Source organism: Oncorhynchus keta, chromosome 29 (assembly GCF_023373465.1).
Source record: "Oncorhynchus keta strain PuntledgeMale-10-30-2019 chromosome 29, Oket_V2, whole genome shotgun sequence".
In the NCBI taxonomy this organism is placed as follows: domain Eukaryota; kingdom Metazoa; phylum Chordata; class Actinopteri; order Salmoniformes; family Salmonidae; genus Oncorhynchus; species Oncorhynchus keta.
The window spans coordinates 8,182,918-8,201,616 of NC_068449.1; the positions used below are offsets into that span (position 1 = coordinate 8,182,918).

At 41.2% G+C, this 18,699-nt stretch overlaps 1 protein-coding gene across 4 annotated transcripts in view; it reads right to left on the minus strand.

Annotated features, from left to right (window-relative positions):
- Positions 1-8,912: 8,912 nt before the first annotated feature.
- Positions 8,913-18,699, minus strand: part of LOC118374286 (protein quaking-A-like) — a 145,817-nt gene continuing 136,030 nt past the window's right edge. For all 4 annotated transcript variants that reach the window (XM_052485867.1, XM_052485865.1, XM_052485864.1 and 1 more), the window contains exons 7-8: positions 16,049-16,117; positions 8,913-12,696 (exon numbers count right to left, since the gene is read on the minus strand). In XM_052485867.1, coding sequence (XP_052341827.1) covers positions 12,680-12,696; positions 16,049-16,117 — 86 coding nt within the window. In that variant the 3' untranslated portion in view covers positions 8,913-12,679. The remainder of the gene's footprint in view (positions 12,697-16,048; positions 16,118-18,699) is intronic.

Here is an 18,699-nt window from a genome sequence, read left to right on the forward strand (position 1 = left end):
CTTAAAACTAGCTACCCTCTCCACTACTGTTCCATCGATGTGGATAGGGGTGTTCCCTCTGCTGTTTCCTGAAGTCCACAATCATCTCCTTAGTTTTGTTGACGTTGAGTGTGAGGTTATTTTCCTGACACCACACTCCGAGGCCCTCACCTCCTCCCTGTAGGCCGTCTCGTCGTTGTTGGTAATCAAGCCTACCACTGTTGTGTCGTCCGCAAACTTGATGATTGAGTTGGAACGCAGTCGTGGGTGAACAGGGAGTACAGGAGAGGGCTCAGAACGCACCCTTGTGGGGCCCCGTGTTGAGGATCAGCGGGAGGAGATGTTGTTGCCTACCCTCACCACCTGGGGCGGCCCGTGGAAAGTACCCAGTTGCACAGGGCGGGGTCGAGACCCAGGGTCTCGAGCTGACGAGCTGGAGGGTACTATGGTGTTGAATGCCGAGCTGTAGTCGATGAACAGCATTCTCACATAGGTATTCCTCTTGTCCAGGTGGGTTAGGGCAGTGTGCAGTGTGGTTGAGATTGCATCGGTGGACCTATTTGGGCGGTAAGCAAATTGGAGTGGGTCTAGGGTGTCAGGTAGGGTGGAGGTGATATGGTCCTTGACTAGTCTCTCAAAGCACTTCATGATGACGGAAGTGAGTGCTACGGGCGGTAGTCGTTTAGCCAGTTACCTTAGCTTTCTTGGGAACAGGAACAATGGTGGCCCTCTTGAAGCATGTGGGAACAGCAGACTGGTATAGGGATTGATTGAATATGTCCGTAAACACACCGGCCAGCTGGTCTGCGCATGCTCTGAGGGCGCGGCTGGGGATGCCGTCTGGGCCTGCAGCCTTGCGAGGGTTAACACGTTTAAATGTCTTACTCACCTCGGCTGCAGTGAAGGAGAGACCGCATGTTTCCGTTGCAGGCCGTGTCAGTGGCACTGTATTGTCCTCAAAGCGGGCAAAAAGTTATTTAGTCTGCCTGGGAGCAAGACATCCTGGTCCGTGACTGGGCTGGAATCTTGTAGTCCGTGATTGACTGTAGACCCTGCCACATGCCTCTTGTGTCTGAAACTTTGTCTCTGTACTGACGCTTAGCTTGTTTAATAGCCTTGCGGAGGGAATAGCTGCACTGTTTGTATTCAGTCATGTTGCCAGACACCTTGCCCTGGTTCGCTTTCCAGATTAAATCCACGGTTTCTGGTTAGGAATGGTTTTTATGCGGGAACTCTTCAGTTTCACGAATCAGCGTGAATGCTGCCATCAATCCACGGTTTCTGGTTAGGGAATGTTTTTATCCTATAGGGAACGACATCTTCGACGACGTTCTAATGAACTCGCACACCGAATCAGCGTCTCAATATTCCCATCTGACGCAATCGAAACATGTCCCAGTCCACGTGATGGAAGCAGTCTTGGAGTGTAGAGTCAGCTTGGTCTGACCAGCGACTACCACCTAAACCAGGATTTCCTCAACTTGGTCCTGGGTGCACTTCTTGATTTTTTTTGGGGGGGCCGAAGCACTACACAGTCGATTCAAATAATCAAAGCTTAATGAGTTGGTTATTTGAATCAGCTGTGTAGTGCTAAGAGCAAAACCAAAATGTGCACCAAACCCAAAACCCAGTAAGTCGGTGCTGTTAACTGCAAAAATGTAAATATGTATGAAGTGTTACAAAGTGCATCAAGCGTATGATGTGTCATTCAGAAATAATGAGTTTGGACAGTTAAAGTTGATGAAAATCGTGATCTCATCTGAAAAATGACAATGGCCTTTGTCTACTTTAACCATCACTGTGGTACTTTATGGGACAAACGCATGGGATTGATAAGAGAGGTCGACTACCATAGCTAGATGATATCACATTATACAAGCGTTATGCTGCAAGCCTACACAATTCTGTGTGAATATGAAACTCAAATGGATTTAGCCTGTTTTCTCAGTAACATGGGGCTTAATCCTAGCTGGACTTCAAACCCAATTGTGTTTACTCTGAAAACACACACACACACTCCTGATGAATGCCCCACATTCATTCCAGGAACATTGGTCACTCATGAGGCAACACTTCCACTCGACCCCCTTCCCTCTGATTGTACTCCCAGCTGGCCCCCACAACAACTGCTTCTTTGCGGAAACTTACCTGCAACCAACCATTCCTCCTCTCCATCTCCCCCTCTTGTAAGACACATGCTTGTAAACGTCAAGACCTCAGACAACCCCCCACAATCCTATTCAACAGCTGCATCTCCATCAAGTTCTACACACAGAGAGGAAAGAGATCATACTTCACTTCCCATCGTCCATTTGTCCAATTGAGTGGCCTCTAAAGAACTGTTTTGTTGTTGGAATAATACTAGGCTGCTAACAGCATAACAAGCAGGAGAGCTGCTAGCACATAGTAATGAGTAATCAGCAGACCCATTGAGACATACACCAAGTCTAATATGTCAACGAACTTAACTGGCTCACTGTTCAATCAAGTGGCGCTCCACACAAAGATGCGTTAATTATCTGTAGAGCAGTGGAGGCTGGTGGAAGGAGCAATAGGAGGACTGGCTCGTTGTAATGGAAAAGATGGAACGGAGTCAAACATGTGGCTTCCAAACGTTCCATTTTATTCCATTCCAGACATTATAGTGAGCCCGTCCTCCATAGCTCCTCCCACCAGCTTCCTGTACCGTAGAGAACCAGGGAGTTAGAAATGAACGTCCTGAACTCCAAAGGCTTACAATGCGTGTCTAATCCAAAAACGTCTCAATCAGTAGCAAGTGGTATTCATGGGATGCGACGCTTCTAGTCTGTGGTCTTGGCAAGAGCATCGATTTCTGTGTTGATGAGCGTATATGTATTGGTGATCAAACCCCTTATTCTGGTGTTGCAACCGCCATGCTCCACTCACTGAGCCACATGGAATTTACAACCTATTCAAATATGTATTATTGGAAATGCCGTTGTGTTGTACTTGTACTCAAATCACATTTTTATTGGTCACGTACACATGGTTAGCAGATGTTAATGAGAGTGCAGCGAAATGCTTGTTCTTCTAGTTCCGACCATGCAGTAATATTAATAGTAGTTACTATTTGCTTACTACTACTGGAAGAACGGATCAGTATTATGAGTATACAGTTGAAGTCGGAAGTTTACATACACTTAGGTTGGAGTCAATTCAAACTAGTTTTTCAACCACTCCACACATTTCTTGTTAACAAACTATAGTTTTGGCAAGTCGGTTAGGACATCTACTTTGTGCATGACACAAGTCATTTTCCAACAATTGTTTACAGATTATTTCACTGTATCACAATTCCAGTGGGTCAGACGTTTACATACTGTGCCTTTAAACAGCTTGGAAAATTACAGAAAATTATGTCATGGCTTTAGAAGCTTCTGTTAGGCTAATTGACATCATATGAGTCAATTGGAGGTGTACCTGTAGATGTATTTCAAGACCTACCTTCAAACAGTGCCTCTTTGCTTGACATCATGGGAAAATCAAAAGAAATCAAAAAGAAAAATGTAGATCTCCACAAGGCTGGTTCATCTGTGGGAGCAACACCTGAAGGTACCACGTTCATCTGTACAAAATAATAGTATGCAAGTATAAACACCATGGGACCACGCAGCTGTCATACCACTCAGGAAAGAGACGCGTTCTGTCTCCTAGAGATGAATGTACTTCGGTGTGAAAAGTGCAAATCAATCCAAGAACAACAGCAAAGGACCCTGTGAAGATGCTGGAAGAAACAGGTACAAAAGTATCTATATCCACAGTAAAACGAGTCCTATATCGACATAACCTGAAAGGCCACTCAGCAAGGAAGAAGCCACTGCTCCAAAACCGCCATAAAAAAGACAGACTATGGTTTGCAACTGCACATGGGGACAAAGATTGTACTTTTTTGAGAAATGTCCTCTGGTCTGATGAAACAAAAATAGAAGTTTGGCCATGAAGATCATCGTTATGTTTGGAGGAAAAAGAGGGAGGCTTGCAAGCCTCATGTTGTGGGGGTGCTTTGCTGCAGGAGGGACTGGTGCACTTCACAAAAAAGATGTCAACATGAGGTGTGAAAATTGTGTGGATATATTGAAGCAACACCTCAAGACATCAGTCAGGAAGTTAAAGATTGGTCTTCCAAATGGACAATGACCACAAGCATGCTTCCAAAGTTGTGGCAAAATGGCTTAAGGACAACAAAGTCAAGGTATTGGAGGGGCCATCACAAAGCCCTTACCTCAATCCCATAGAACATTTGTGGGCAGAACTGAAAAAGTGTGGCGAGCAAGGAAGCCTACAAACCTGACTCAGTTACACCAGCTCTGTCAGGAGGAATTTATTGTCGGAAGTTTGTGAAAAGGCTACCCGAAACATTTGACACAAGTTAAACAATTTAAAGGCAATGCTACCAAATACACTCAATGTGTATGTAAACTTCTGACTCACTGGGAATGTGATGAAAGAAATACAATCTGAAATAAATCATTATTTCTACTTTTATTCTGACATTTCATATTCTTAAAATAAAGTGGTGATCCTAACTGACCTAACACAGGAAATATTTACTAGGGTTAAATGTCAGGAATTGTGAAAAACTGAGTTTAAATGTATTTGGCTATATGTAAACTTCCCTCTTCAGTTGTACATGTCTTCAGGGGGTGAAAAAAAGCCATTTTAGTCACACCATAAGAAGTCAAAAGTCACCTCAAATGACAAAAGCACCCCGGTCGGGATGGATGTTTGATTGATTTGACCGTAAAATGCCAGCTATGGAAAGGAGACTTATGTTCTGATCCTTTTATATGTAAACACATCCATTTCCAGACGTCTTCTTGCTTCAAGACACCATCTTGCATTTTGATGTACATTTGTATGTCATTTCCTGTGTTCCTTTGTGCTAAACGTACCTTGAAATGCTGGCATCCTAGATTTCCAAATAGATGACATCATCAGAGCAGAGAGACGCCAGACAAGGCCAAGCAGAGCAGTCAACAGGCCACTTGTAAATGTGGTTCTTTATTGTACATGACATTTTCCTTTTTTGGTGTGAGCAACATAATTGACAATACATCGTTTTATATCCTACTCAAAATCCTATTCTAGTCCTCTATAAAAACAAAACATAACATAAAACCTTACAACTCCACAACAATTCTCAGACGTAGTGCATCCCTACATGCATCAGGAACTTCTATAGCAGATCACCGAGAAACGTTTTTAATTATTATTTTTCAACACACATCGGTGACAAACAAAAGATAAATGTAAAAAAAAAAAAAAAAATCCAAATGTGGTTTCAATCGTTATTCCAATTGTTGGTATCGTTACCCTTTAACTCGTTACCCTTTAACTCGTTACCCTTTAACTCTGGTTAACCAGCTGTCATAATGTGGCTTACGTTTGAGGAATGTTTTCAGAAATATACTTGTTGACAATACAGGGGTAGGAGTAACACAGTTCAGGACCAACACAAGACATTCATTCAAACCACTGCTTCCCTAAACAGCTATTATATGCATAATGTGGTCCAATTACATACGACAAATGGAAGGCTTGACATTTTTTTTTTAACCAAAATATATATATATTTTTTTATACAAATATTCCAGTTTAGCAAAAAAAAACTAACCAATACATCTACAGTGTGCAGGAATAGCTAAGGAATTTCATTTTTTAGTGCTCAACAAAAATGGCAAGTGAGAGATACTAGTAATTGGCACAATATATACATTTTCCAAAATCTCTCACAAAAAGGCACTTATTATTTCCAGATGCAATCTTGCAGGCAGGGTTTGTAATGCATTGCAACACCAGACAAATAACTTGCCACTTCATATTCTTGTCATCAGCTCAACTGGGGAAACGAGCCAACAGAAAAATAAAGGCAACCCTTACACTTCAGACAGCATAAAGACACCTATTGCTAAAAGGCGGATTCCAGTTGTGGACATTTTTGGGGGGCACAGAGAATTGTTTTTTAATTTAATTTAAATTTACAATTAACTACATAAATATATAAGAAAGGTTAGAAGACCCAACAAGTATTTCTTAAACATCGCTCCAGATGGAAATATGCCAAAGTTTGGAAAGACAAACTCCCATTGATATTGATTTTTTTCTTTATTGCTTGTCTAAAGTGAAGTGTCACAGAAACGCACCCATGATCATCAGAAAGGGAAGACTTGTTCATTTCAGACAGCGGCCAAAGTCTAAATGTTATGCGCTTTACTCGCTTGTTTGTGGAAACTAAGGAATTAGATTGTTAAAGCCGAAATCGTTTGTGCAGAGATACTTTGAAATTGCGGAGGCAACACCCAGTGGGTTAAAGTATAATCACAAAAAAAGAGAGATTAATAACAGCTCATCTCAGCTCATGTGTCAGTCTAAACACCTCAAATTAGTGAAGAAAAGAAGCAAAGAGGAAGGAAGTGAAACAGAACAGACATTAGTAGGCGCTGGCTGTGAATCGAGTCGGATTACAAAGTGACTAATAGAAGCTAATATCTTCATTCTAAATTGGATCCCAAAGTTTTTATTGCATTGTCAACACTATCGTTTAGACTCTTGCAAAATGGGTTAAGGCAGTAGAATACTACGTCAGCACTACAAGCACTCCCTTCTAGTGTAGCCTTTGGGTCATTGTCTGATCTACACTTCACACCTGAGTAGGAAAATGACCAATGGCTAAAAAAGGCACAGATGATCTAAATAGAACCGACCAATTGGTTCACCCTGTAGATAAATGGCTGGTGCTTTAGTGAAACGGCCCTGTGAAAGCATTACAATAACCTGTAGAATTACTTAACAGTAAATATAGTAGTAGTACTTTGTAGCAACGGATCGGCTTTTTCAGGGATTGTATAGGGGCTCCAGTTGTGTCTAACATCAGACGACAGTCCACTTCCCAACGGTACGCGTCACATTGCAGGACCAGTTCATTTTGAATGGGTTGTAATAACGGTGTATGGAGTCATAGCAATATGGAGTCATAGCAATATGGAGCCTTAGCAATATGGAGTCATAGCAATATGGAGTCATAGTAATATGGAGTCATAGCAATAGGAGTCATAGTAATGGAGTCATAGCAATATAGCAATATGGAGTCATAGCAATATGGAGTCATAGCAATATGGAGTCATAGCAATATGGAGTCAGCAATATGGAGCCTTAGCAATATGGAGTCATAGCAATATGGAGTCATAGCAATCGGGGGTCATAGCAATATGGAGTCATAGCAATCGGGGGTCATAGCAATATGGAGTCATAGCAATAGGGGGTCATAGCAATATGGAGTCATAGCAATATGGAGTCATAGTAATATGGAGTCATAGGAATAGGGGGTCATAGCAATATGGAGTCATAGTAATATGGAGTCATAGCAATAGGGGGTCATAGCAATATGGAGTCATAGCAATATGGAGTCATAGTAATATGGAGTCATAGGAATATGGAGTCATAGCAATATGGAGTCATAGCAATATGGAGTCATAGCAATATGGAGTCATAGCAATATGGAGTCATAGCAATATGGAGTCATAGCAATATGGAGTCATAGCAATATGGAGTCATAGCAATATGGAGTCATAGCAATATGGAGTCATAGTAATATGGAGTCATAGCAATATGGAGTCATAGCAATAGGGGGTCATAGCAATATGGATTCATAGCAATAGGGGGTCATAGCAATATGAACATTAGTATCTCCTGCGCTACAGTAATCTCTCTCTGTTGCTCTCCCCCCTCTCAAACCCAGGAGGGCACATTGGTGTTGAATCAGATGAGTTACTCCTACACAAGGCAGATTGCCTTGAGATAATGTATGATGAGCAGCATATTAGGTTTCAGTTGTACATGTGTGTTGGATCCTAGTGTTTCACCTGCAACCCCAGACTTCCTGTTACCGCTAGAGAGCAGCTCCCCGGTTCTCCTACAGGGAGCAGCTCCCCGGTTCACCTACAGGGAGCAGCTCCCCGGTTCACCTACAGGGAGCAGCTCCCCGGTTCACCTACAGGGAGCAGCTCCCCGGTTCACCTACAGGGAGCAGCTCCCGGTTCACCTACAGGGAGCAGCTCCCGGTTCACCTACAGAGAGCAGCTCCCGGTTCTCCTACAGAGAGCAGCTCCCCGGTTCTCCTACAGGGAGCAGCTCCCCGGTTCTCCTACAGGGAGCAGCTCCCCGGTTCTCCTAAAGGGAGCAGCTCCCCGGTTCTCCTACAGGGAGCAGCTCCCTGGTTCTCCTACAGAGAGCAGTTCCCTGGTTCTCCTACAGAGAGCAGCTTCCTGGTTCTCCTACAGAGAGCAGCTCCCTGGTTCTCCTACAGAGAGCAGCTCCCTGGTCCTCCTACAGAGAGCAGCTTCCCTGGTTCTCCTACAGAGAGCAGCTCCCTGGTTCTCCTACAGAGAGCAGCTCCCTGGTCCTCCTACAGAGAGCAGCTTCCTGGTCCTCCTACAGAGAGCAGCTTCCTGGTTCTCCTACACTTCCAGTTACAGCGAGCAGCTACCTGGTTCTCTTACAAAGGGCAAAACCACAAGAGAGTGGTGATAAACAGAAAGGAGGGACGAGACAGCAGCGGTGCTGGGTTTGGGATTATGTAGTGTTTAGAAGAATCTTTTCAGCAACACAGGTGAAAGTGTGTGTGAGCGAGAGTGAGGGACGGATCAGCTCGTGCACAGGTTCCAGTTAGACAGTGTGTGTGTGTGTGTGTGTGTGTGTGTGTGTGTGTGTGTGTGTGTGTGTGTGTGTGTGTGTGTGTGTGTGCAAATATGAATGCTGCTGAGTGCACACATATGCGTGTGTGTACAGGCATGTCAGTGTAAGTGTTTGGTGGTCAGACACCAGTTTTAATTGTGTTAGTCCGTGAACCAGACCAAGGTCGTACATCCATTAAACTTGTTAAAAACAAGACCAAAATAATATCAGCAAGTTAGTAAAATTCTTACTAAGAATGTTTTATTAAAATAAATGCCAAGGGGTTAATAAGAAATAACAACACACACCATGAAAACTAAAAAGCAAGCATGTAAAAATACTTATGACAAGAAAGGAAAAGTTGCTAATGAGTTAAACAAGCTAGGAGTTGGCAAGAAAACTAAATCTAACTCTAGGAAAGGAAACACTCCTAATGAGGGACAGATTTCAAGATGTGAGGGGTGGTGGGGGGGGTTCAAAAACAAGTTGCAGTGGGCTTCATCAACAACAACACAAATGTCAGAAAAAGGATTTTATAATATACATACAAAATGAGATTAGAAAAATACATTATAAACCTTTAACAATGGCTGTAAATTACATTATCATACATCGTACTAGGCAGGTCAGAGAATACGGTATCTTTCACCATATACCTGATGAACTAAACCAACCTTTGCAATGCTAGAACACGCTGTGCCATTGTATGAGGGAATATTTCTTAATACTGTCAAAATGCTTGTCATATCTTGCTCCATGTTAATATTGCATTTCTAAAAAAAAAAATGTTTAAAAAATTAAGAATAATTCATAACACTGAAAACAAATTGACCTTTTCTGTGTAAAGCATGTATGAGAAAAATAAATAGTATCAGACTGCCAGGGAAGGTAAAATACTGTATAATTCATGTCTCAATTGATTTTTTATAGTATTTTTTAAATATTTGATTAGATACCCCTTTTGTTTCAATAACTGAAAACTGCTTGGCTGTGAAGTTGTGTTCGCTGTAGAGATAAAGACAAAACGGTTGTTTTGTTTTCACCTTTCATTTATGCACTTTCTCACACTATGATTTTTGGGGCATGATATTCTAATACCATCTTCATTTTGCATTCAAGCCTCAGTTTTGGATGTAATCGTTTGTTCTACCGGGTCTTCACCTCTTCCAGTATTCACACCTGGACCTTAAAAAGAGTGCAGACGGCCTCATCGTTTTACCTGTAGGGAGGTAAAGAGTTTTTCTAGTCTCTGCTATATCATCCAGCTGTATGTCGATCACTTCCAGAATGGCTACATATTGACTAACATAGAACACATGTCATCCAGCCCCCCCCCCTCCGAATCTGAAGAGCCCCGAACTGCATCTGGGAACACCCCCTGGGGTCTTCAGGTCATACGGTTATAAAACGGGTTGGCTACATTCCCCGACTGTAATGAGGAAGCATTGTTAGACTGGATGTTTTCAGTTTGCAGATTTTGAAACAGAGAGGTATACATGCAAACGGCTTTTCCCCTCTTAATCTCATTTTATATTCAATTTATTCATAAAATGTCCTGGCAGACTTCTGCGTTGCTATTGGCAGTTTGTTCTTTGTAGAATAATCACAGTTACCAGAAAACAAGACAAGGGAAAACACGTTAAATCAAAATGCAGAGAAATAAGAAATTAAACTTGTTCCGATGGCAGAGAAAAAGGCCAAAGATAGAAAATAAAACAAAGAAACTGAACTTCTACTTGGGGAAGATGAACCATGGCACATATTTTAGCTGGTCATACGACTGCTATTCTTTTTGCATAGAATAACTTCAGTAGCTCAGCAATAATGACGGAGCTACCCTGCTCAACTCTTCAGAGCGCATACAGAAGCCGTTCCTCTCTGCAGTGTCCTAGTTGTTGCTGGATATTACTCAACAGAATGTTAACACTTGGAAAAAGAAACAACCGTCGATAAGGCACTTCTTTTAAAAAAAAAATCTGCTCTGCGTCTCAACCCCTCTTCGTAACACTAACATCCTTGCAATGTTCCTAGGTATGACTATTTTGGTCTTTATTTTTTATTTTCCAAGCCAATAATATCCAAAGTAACACAGCATTTTCGCCACATGTCCTTTTTCTGCATACTATTTTTTAAAACCTTTTTCCCCTCATATTTTGTAACTGCAAGTATAAAAAGCTAAAATTGCCAAAAATATATATGTTTTCTTCTCCAGCATCCTGTAAGAGGATTTCATTGTGTTCTCCATCTTTACTATGTAATGACAGGTATCTACATGTATCTCTCTCTCTCTGTGTGTGTATATGTATGTATAAAGAAATTTGAACAGGCAGGCATGGCTTTCACATCCTATTTTTGTTCTTGAGAAAGAGTAAAAGAAACGGTCAGGGCTCAGGAGCTGGACTATACCTTCATGGAGACACATTGTGGATGTGCTAATTGGGGGACTTCAAACTGGTATGTTGAGGGTTAAAAATAAAGTCATTTCTCCCGAAGTCATTTAAATTCAAACAGGCATATTTTCATGAGGGCATGTATCCCGTCCCCCAAGGATGACTTGATTGGTATCAAATTGGAAAGGGATGAAAAGAAAACTACAAAAACACACTAGGATTTTTTTTTTGCCAGGGGTGTAGATACAACCAAAAACAAAAAGGCAAAATCAAAAAAAGAAAAAAGGAAATATATACAGACTTCACTATCAGGATCCCCCCTCCACCAGTAGCCATTTTTAGTGTTTAATCGCCTTTGTCTCTTCATGGGAAACTAGAGCTTTACTTACGCAAGCATGAAATCACACCCTTTCAAACGCTAAAATGGCGGAGAGCCCTCTGCGGTTGGATACATATTTAAGTAGATATAATTCAACTGGAAACGCTCTGGTTAAATATGCGCACAATACTTTTTTTTGTCTTTTAGATCACAGCTCGCATCATTTCTCTAAATACATCAGGCACTGTATACTTGGGACACAGTGTGGAGGAGCATAGTTAAGTTTAGTAGCTAGTTGACTATATATTCACTGTGCCCTCAACCCATCCTACTTTCATTATAGTAATAGAAACACCGCTTCTCATCCTGATTCTTCCCCATATCACCCTGTCCCAGCACCCCACCTAGCTTCCGCTAACTGCCAATGATAGGCCTGCCACTTCAAAAGCTACCTTTTAAGTTCTTACAACCTGCTTTGTCTGGCTAGTCCTTCACAAAAGAGCTCATTAGAATGAATTAACAAGAAAACAGAAAAATCAAGTAAAACCAAAGAAAAACATAACATAAAAACAAATTATAATGAGCTCCATTTGCAGTCAATTTAGCCATGCTTTTAACAGACAGCCGTGGAGGGCACACCCAGAATGTGTCAGCACATTATCGTCTCAGAGGTTCATAATGCACGACCACATATGAAAATGACAGAGAATCAACAAGTTGGTGTGAGTCTAGTTTCTCTTTCCTTCTATTTCCTTTTCTTTCAAATGACCCACAAGGAAGTGTGGAATGGGGAGGGAAAGAGGGACTGGGGACATACAGTTTGGGTTCCGTTCCCATTTACCATTGTTCAGTAATTATTAGTGAGGTCACCGAATCAGAGCAGGTACGGGGCGGTCGACAGGGAGGACGGGATCTTTATTGAGATTATATATATATATAAATATATATATATTTTTATTCAGTGCAGATTCATTAGTAACACACACACACACACACACATTCCTCCAGTTTGTGATTCATGAAGAAAAAGAAAGAGAGAGAATGGGAATTCAACTCAATGAACAGAAATCAATAAAATAATAACTTGGGTTGATGTGTTTCTATGAGATTGTGATATATATATTTTTAAATGTAAAAAAAAAAAATCAAAAACATGTTAGGGTAACTAAGGGCAGGCGCCTCTTTCTCACTGCGTCCCGAGAGGCTAGCAAAAGGCAATTACCAGTTAACTGATCAGCAGGCAGGCTTGGGGCGGCTCGTCATTGGGTGAAGAGTTCAGAGGTCAGAAGGTCATGTGTTAGTTGCCGGTGGCGGCTAGGTGGTTAGAAACAAAAAACAAACAAAAAGAAAGAAAAAATAGAAAGGATATTAGTGTCAGCAAGAAGAGACTGGAATGACATCATTTTTAACAATAAAATTACTGCAATCTCTTATTCCCACTAATTCCCACCAAGAGACAAACCCAGCTAGCTAATATTGTTATAATCATGAGGTTGTTACATCACGATCTCAACTACTAAGCCCCAACCTGAATTAAAACGTTGTTTAAATCAAAGCGCTACATTGGCCCGAGTACCAGAACTCAAGAGAGGTCGAACAAAGTACAAAAAAATAAGTATGGTTTAGTTTTTGAGGTTGGAATGGAAATTACCTACAGTGTGATTAGTGGTAAGGAGACTTAAAGTAACTAGCTAGTGTTACGCAATGAATAACAGTAACTAGCTAGTGTTACGCAATGAATAAACTAGCTAGTGTTACGCAATGAATAACAGTAACTAGCTAGTGTTACGCAATGAATAACAGTAACTAGCTAGAGTTACGCAATGAATAACAGTAACTAGCTAGCGTTACGCAATGAATAACAGTAACTAGCTAGTGTTACGCAATGAATAAACTTTAACTAGCTAGTGTTACGCAATGAATAACAGTAACTAGCTAGCGTTACGCAATGAATAACAGTAACTAGTTTTACGTAATGAATAACAGTAACTAGCTAGCGTTACGCAATGAATAACAGTAACTAGCTAGCGTTACGCAATGAATAACAGTACCTAGCTAGTGTTACGCAATGAATAACAGTAACTAGCTAGTGTTACGCAATGAATAACAGTAACTAGCTAGTGTTACGCAATGAATAACAGTAACTAGCTAGTGTTACGCAATGAATAACAGTAACTAGCTAGTGTTACGCAATGAATAACAGTAACTAGCTAGTGTTACGCAATGAATAACAGTAACTAGCTAGTGTTACGCAATGAATAAACCTTAACTAGCTAGAGTTACGCAATGAATAACAGTAACTAGCTAGCGTTACGCAATGAATAACAGTAACTAGTTTTATGTAATGAATAACAGTAACTAGCTAGCGTTACGCAATGAATAACAGTAACTAGCTAGTGTTACGCAATGAATAACAGTAACTAGCTAGTGCTACGCAATGAATAACAGTAACTAGCTAGTGTTTCGTAATGAATAACAGTAACTAGCTAGTGTTTCGTAATGAATAACCGTAACTAGCGTTTCGTAATGAATAACCGTAACTAGCGTTTCGTAATGAATAACCGTAACCAGCGTTTCGTAATGAATAACCGTAACCAGCGTTTCGTAATGAATAACCGTAACCAGCGTTTCGTAATGAATAACCGTAACTAGCGTTTCGTAATGAATAACAGTAACTAGCGTTTCGTAATGAATAACCGTAACCAGCGTTTCGTAATGAATAACAGTAACTAGCGTTTCGTAATGAATAACCGTAACCAGCGTTTCGTAATGAATAACAGTAACTAGCGTTTCGTAATGAATAACCGTAACCAGCGTTTCGTAATGAATAACCGTAACTAGCGTTTCGTAATGAATAACAGTAACTAGCGTTTCGTAATGAATAACCGTAACTAGCGTTACGTAATGAATAACCGTAACTAGCGTTTCGTAATGAATAACCGTAACTAGCGTTTCGTAATGAATAACCGTAACTAGCGTTTCGTAATGAATAACCGTAACTAGCGTTTCGTAATGAATAACCGTAACTAGCGTTTCGTAATGAATAACCGTAACTAGCGTTTCGTAATGAATAACCGTAACTAGCGTTTCGTAATGAATAACCGTAACTAGCGTTTCGTAATGAATAACCGTAACTAGCGTTTCGTAATGAATAACCATAACTAGCGTTTCGTAATGAATAACCGTAACTAGCTAGTGTTACGTAATAAATAACAGAAACTAGCTAGTGTTACGTAATAAATAACAGAAACTAGCTAGTGTTACGTAATAAATAACAGAAACTAGCTAGTGTTACGTAATAAATAACAGAAACTAGCTAGTGTTACGTAATAAATAACAGAAACTAGCTAGTGTTACGTAATAAATAACAGAAACTAGCTAGTGTTACGTAATGAATAACAGTAACTAGCTAGTGTTACGTAATGAATAACAGTAACTAGCTAGTGTTACGTAATGAATAACAGTAACTAGCTAGTGTTACGTAATGAATAACAGTAACTAGCTAGTGTTACGTAATAAATAACAGAAACTAGCTAGTGTTACGTAATAAATAACAGAAACTAGCTAGTGTTACGTAATGAATAACAGTAACTAGCTAGTGTTACGTAATGAATAACAGTAACTAGCTAGTGTTACGTAATGAATAACAGTAACTAGCTAGTGTTACGTAATGAATAACAGTAACTAGCTAGTGTTACATAATGAATAACAGTAACTAGCTAGTGTTACGTAATGAATAACAGTAACTAGCTAGTGTTACGTAATGAATAACAGTAACTAGCTAGTGTTACGTAATGAATAACAGTAACTAGTTAGAGTTACGTAATGAATAACAGTAACTAGCTAGTGTTACGCAATGAATAACAGTAACTAGCGTTACGCAATGAATAACAGTAACTAGCTAGTGTTACGTAATGAATAACAGTAACTAGCTAGTGTTACGTAATGAATAACCGTAACTAGCATTTCGTAATGAATAACAGTGACTAGCGTTACGTAATGAATATATTAATTTCCCCCAATTATTTTTCTTTATTATCAGTATATACAGGAACCATAAATAAAATGTCAAAATATAAAATGACAGTACCTCATGTACAACTGAAATATCAACATTTTTCCAATGTATTTTTCCATTTTATTTCAATACTTAAACACACCGGAGAGAGAACGTTAACTGGCTTTGAATAGGTAAGTCCGTCCTACCATTTTTTTTAAGTGTATTTTTTTTTATACAGAAAACAAAAATCAAGACATGAACCAAGTGGAAAAATGATGCCTGGTGGCTACTGTTACTGCTGTCTACCTTTTCTACTTCGTGTTCAGTCGCTTTCCACTCTGTTCCTCATAAGTAAAACAAATGGAATGATGGAAACAAGGCTGACCTATTTTAGGATCTAATCTCACGTCAGAGGAATGTTAAGAAAACGTAGCTTGAAAACGGCGTGTGATACCTGTTCTGTCACCAAGGGTCACGGTTCATGTAAACCAAAACAATTAACATCGTTTTGCCTGAGCATTGAAATAGAGTTCTATATCGAGTACTACGTATGTAAACAATGTGCATAATGTGCAGTATATAAAAACATGAGAAATCCCCAACTAAGGCAAATATAAGGCAATGCAATCAACAGGCAAAGTAAAGCATCCCAGAGACTAAACTAACCTCTGTCTACGATCCTTTGGTAAGGATGGACGCGCGAGTCATGTCGTCTCATTTTAGTAGCCATTGCACCTAGATTGCAACAAGTCCACAAGGTTAGAAACTGTTCACTTTAGGAGGGGGAAAAACAAGTCTTACACAGTAATACATATAGCCATTTACATATACTGCTCATACATTAGATCCTAATACACATAAACATGACAGACATATATGAAAAAATGCATAGAAAAAAATAACATTTGTTTTAATTTGATATCTACAAATGTATAACTTAGGTAGTAAAATGTCACAGTACTCAGTGTTACATAGAGGATTTGTGGAAACCGGAGGGCAGGGGGACAGGGGACTAAAGCTATCTAGCAAAAGAAAAGCTCATCTCCCATAGGAGACAGGGGGATTGAGGAAGAAAAACAATTGGCTGATTTTGAAAAGGTGTGAAAACCCAATGCAGCTCAGATCCTAATTGGATAGTGCAAGACACCACCTGGCTCTCTCACATCTCTCAGTATCAATCTGCTCACTGGCAGTAGCATTCATTTCTCTCTGAATATGTGTCACAAATGAAGACAGACATTTCAATTACCCTCGTGTGGTTTCTCCTGATATCATACACGCAAATGGGGTAAAATACTATGTTGGTTGCATAGGAACTGTGACTGTGCATAGAGATAAACAATTAGTCTATGACCCAAAACAAATCCCAGATTGAAAAGTGTTCAAGGTAAATCCTTAATGCAACGAGTTGGACAATCTAAAAGTTTGTCTAAAAGCCTAGCTAGAGCAGTCAGCGAGACACCATTTCAGCACTCAGGGGTCGGCGCTCTTGGGCTTTTATGCGGATATGTCAATATTTCTGATTTAGTGAGCCGGGGAAGGATAGCCTCCCAGATCTCGGGGACAGAGAGATGGCAGAGTGATGCTGGGGGAGGCCATATTTCTCTGCTCTTCATTACCCAGAAAGCGTTTAAAGAGATTTGTGGCAGAGCCCTTCAATGGCTAAATGGTGGCAGTCCCCACAGAACAGGTCACCGTGACAACCATCTGGGCATCCTGTCAAATGGTACACTAGTAAACTCTCTTGTCTGCAGTTATCAAGTGAGCACTTCCAGAGGGGACAACTCAGAATGTTGGCCTTAAAATAAGAAGGCTTGGGTAAGTTTCCATGCTGGAATGGAGAGTTGTGGTGGATTAAGCCAGTGACAGTTACATCTCATTTGGAACAGCCAAACAGCCCTCACACTAATATCTATCTATCCTGGCAGGGAAGGCAGGCAAGCTGTGTGACGTTTCACAGCGCTGGTTGATAACCAAGCCAGTCTGCCCACATTACACTCTGCAGCACCAGATGCCCTGAAGTTTCCTCAGACTCCTGAGCAGGTCTGACAGAGCCAGATGTCCTGAAGTTTCCTCAGACTCCTGAGCAGGTCTGACAGAGCCAGATGTCCTGAAGTTTCCTCAGACTCCTGAGCAGGTCTGACAGAGCCAGATGTCCTGAAGTTTCCTCAGACTCCTGAGCAGGTCTGACAGAGCCAGATGTCCTGAAGTTTCCTCAGACTCCTGAGCAGGTCTGACAGAGCCAGATGTCCTGAAGTTTCCTCAGACTCCTGAGCAGGTCTGACAGAGCCAGATGTCCTGAAGTTTCCTCAGACTCCTGAGCAGGTCTGACAGAGCCAGATGTCCTGAAGTTTCCTCAGACTCCTGAGCAGGTCTGACAGAGCCAGATGTCCTGAAGTTTCCTCAGACTCCTGAGCAGGTCTGACAGAGCCAGATGCATGTTGTGTTCCGGTGGCTCTCTGTTGCTGAAGGCGGCGATCAATATGGCGAGTAAATAAAACGCACTAAGCTGCTGTCCCCTCCAAATTAGAGAGAAAATCCAGTAGGTTCTGTACTACAGAACAGCTCCCCCAGGCACCTCTTTCACGGACACACGGGGTCAGCTAACATGGCACCTGTGTATCAGCCGTCTCATGATGTCAGGATCAACACCTCAGGCATGTCATTAAGGCAGCGACACAAACAGGAAAGGGCCCGCTGTCAAAACTTGACAAGGTATGCCGTGGCAAACAGTCATTATTTGGTCAAATTAGAGGGCGACAGCCTCCATAAAATGTGAGATATTATCGTCTAAATGTTTCTTCCACGGAATATTGCTTTGAGCGCCGGCGTGCAGACACACCCGCACCTACGGAATGTAATTCCCACGGCTGACATATTGACTGGGGAATGTCGGTGGCTCGTACGAAGTTGAAGTTCAAGAGTGTGAAAACTGAGCCAATGGGAAAAATGAGAACAGTGAATTTAATGAACATCCCCACCGGGACAAAGGGGACTTTCTACTGGCATCAAGGCCGGAGCACAGAGCTAGCTGAGAAAAAAAAAAATACTCATTTCAAAAGCTGATGAAATCCGGGGGGATCCACCGCCAGACTGAATCTGCCGCTAGCGAGAGCATAACAAAGCTAGAGCGCGAGAGCGTGCAACACAAGCATGTCCCTGACAGAGTGTCTTCAGACAAGGCAACTCATACTGCATGGTAGTAAAACGGCAGCTGCAGAACAGAGAGGAAACGACAGGTAGCCTTAGTGGTTAAGAGCGTTGGGCCATTAAATAAAAGGTCGCTGGTTTCGAATCCAAGAGCCGACTAGGTGAAA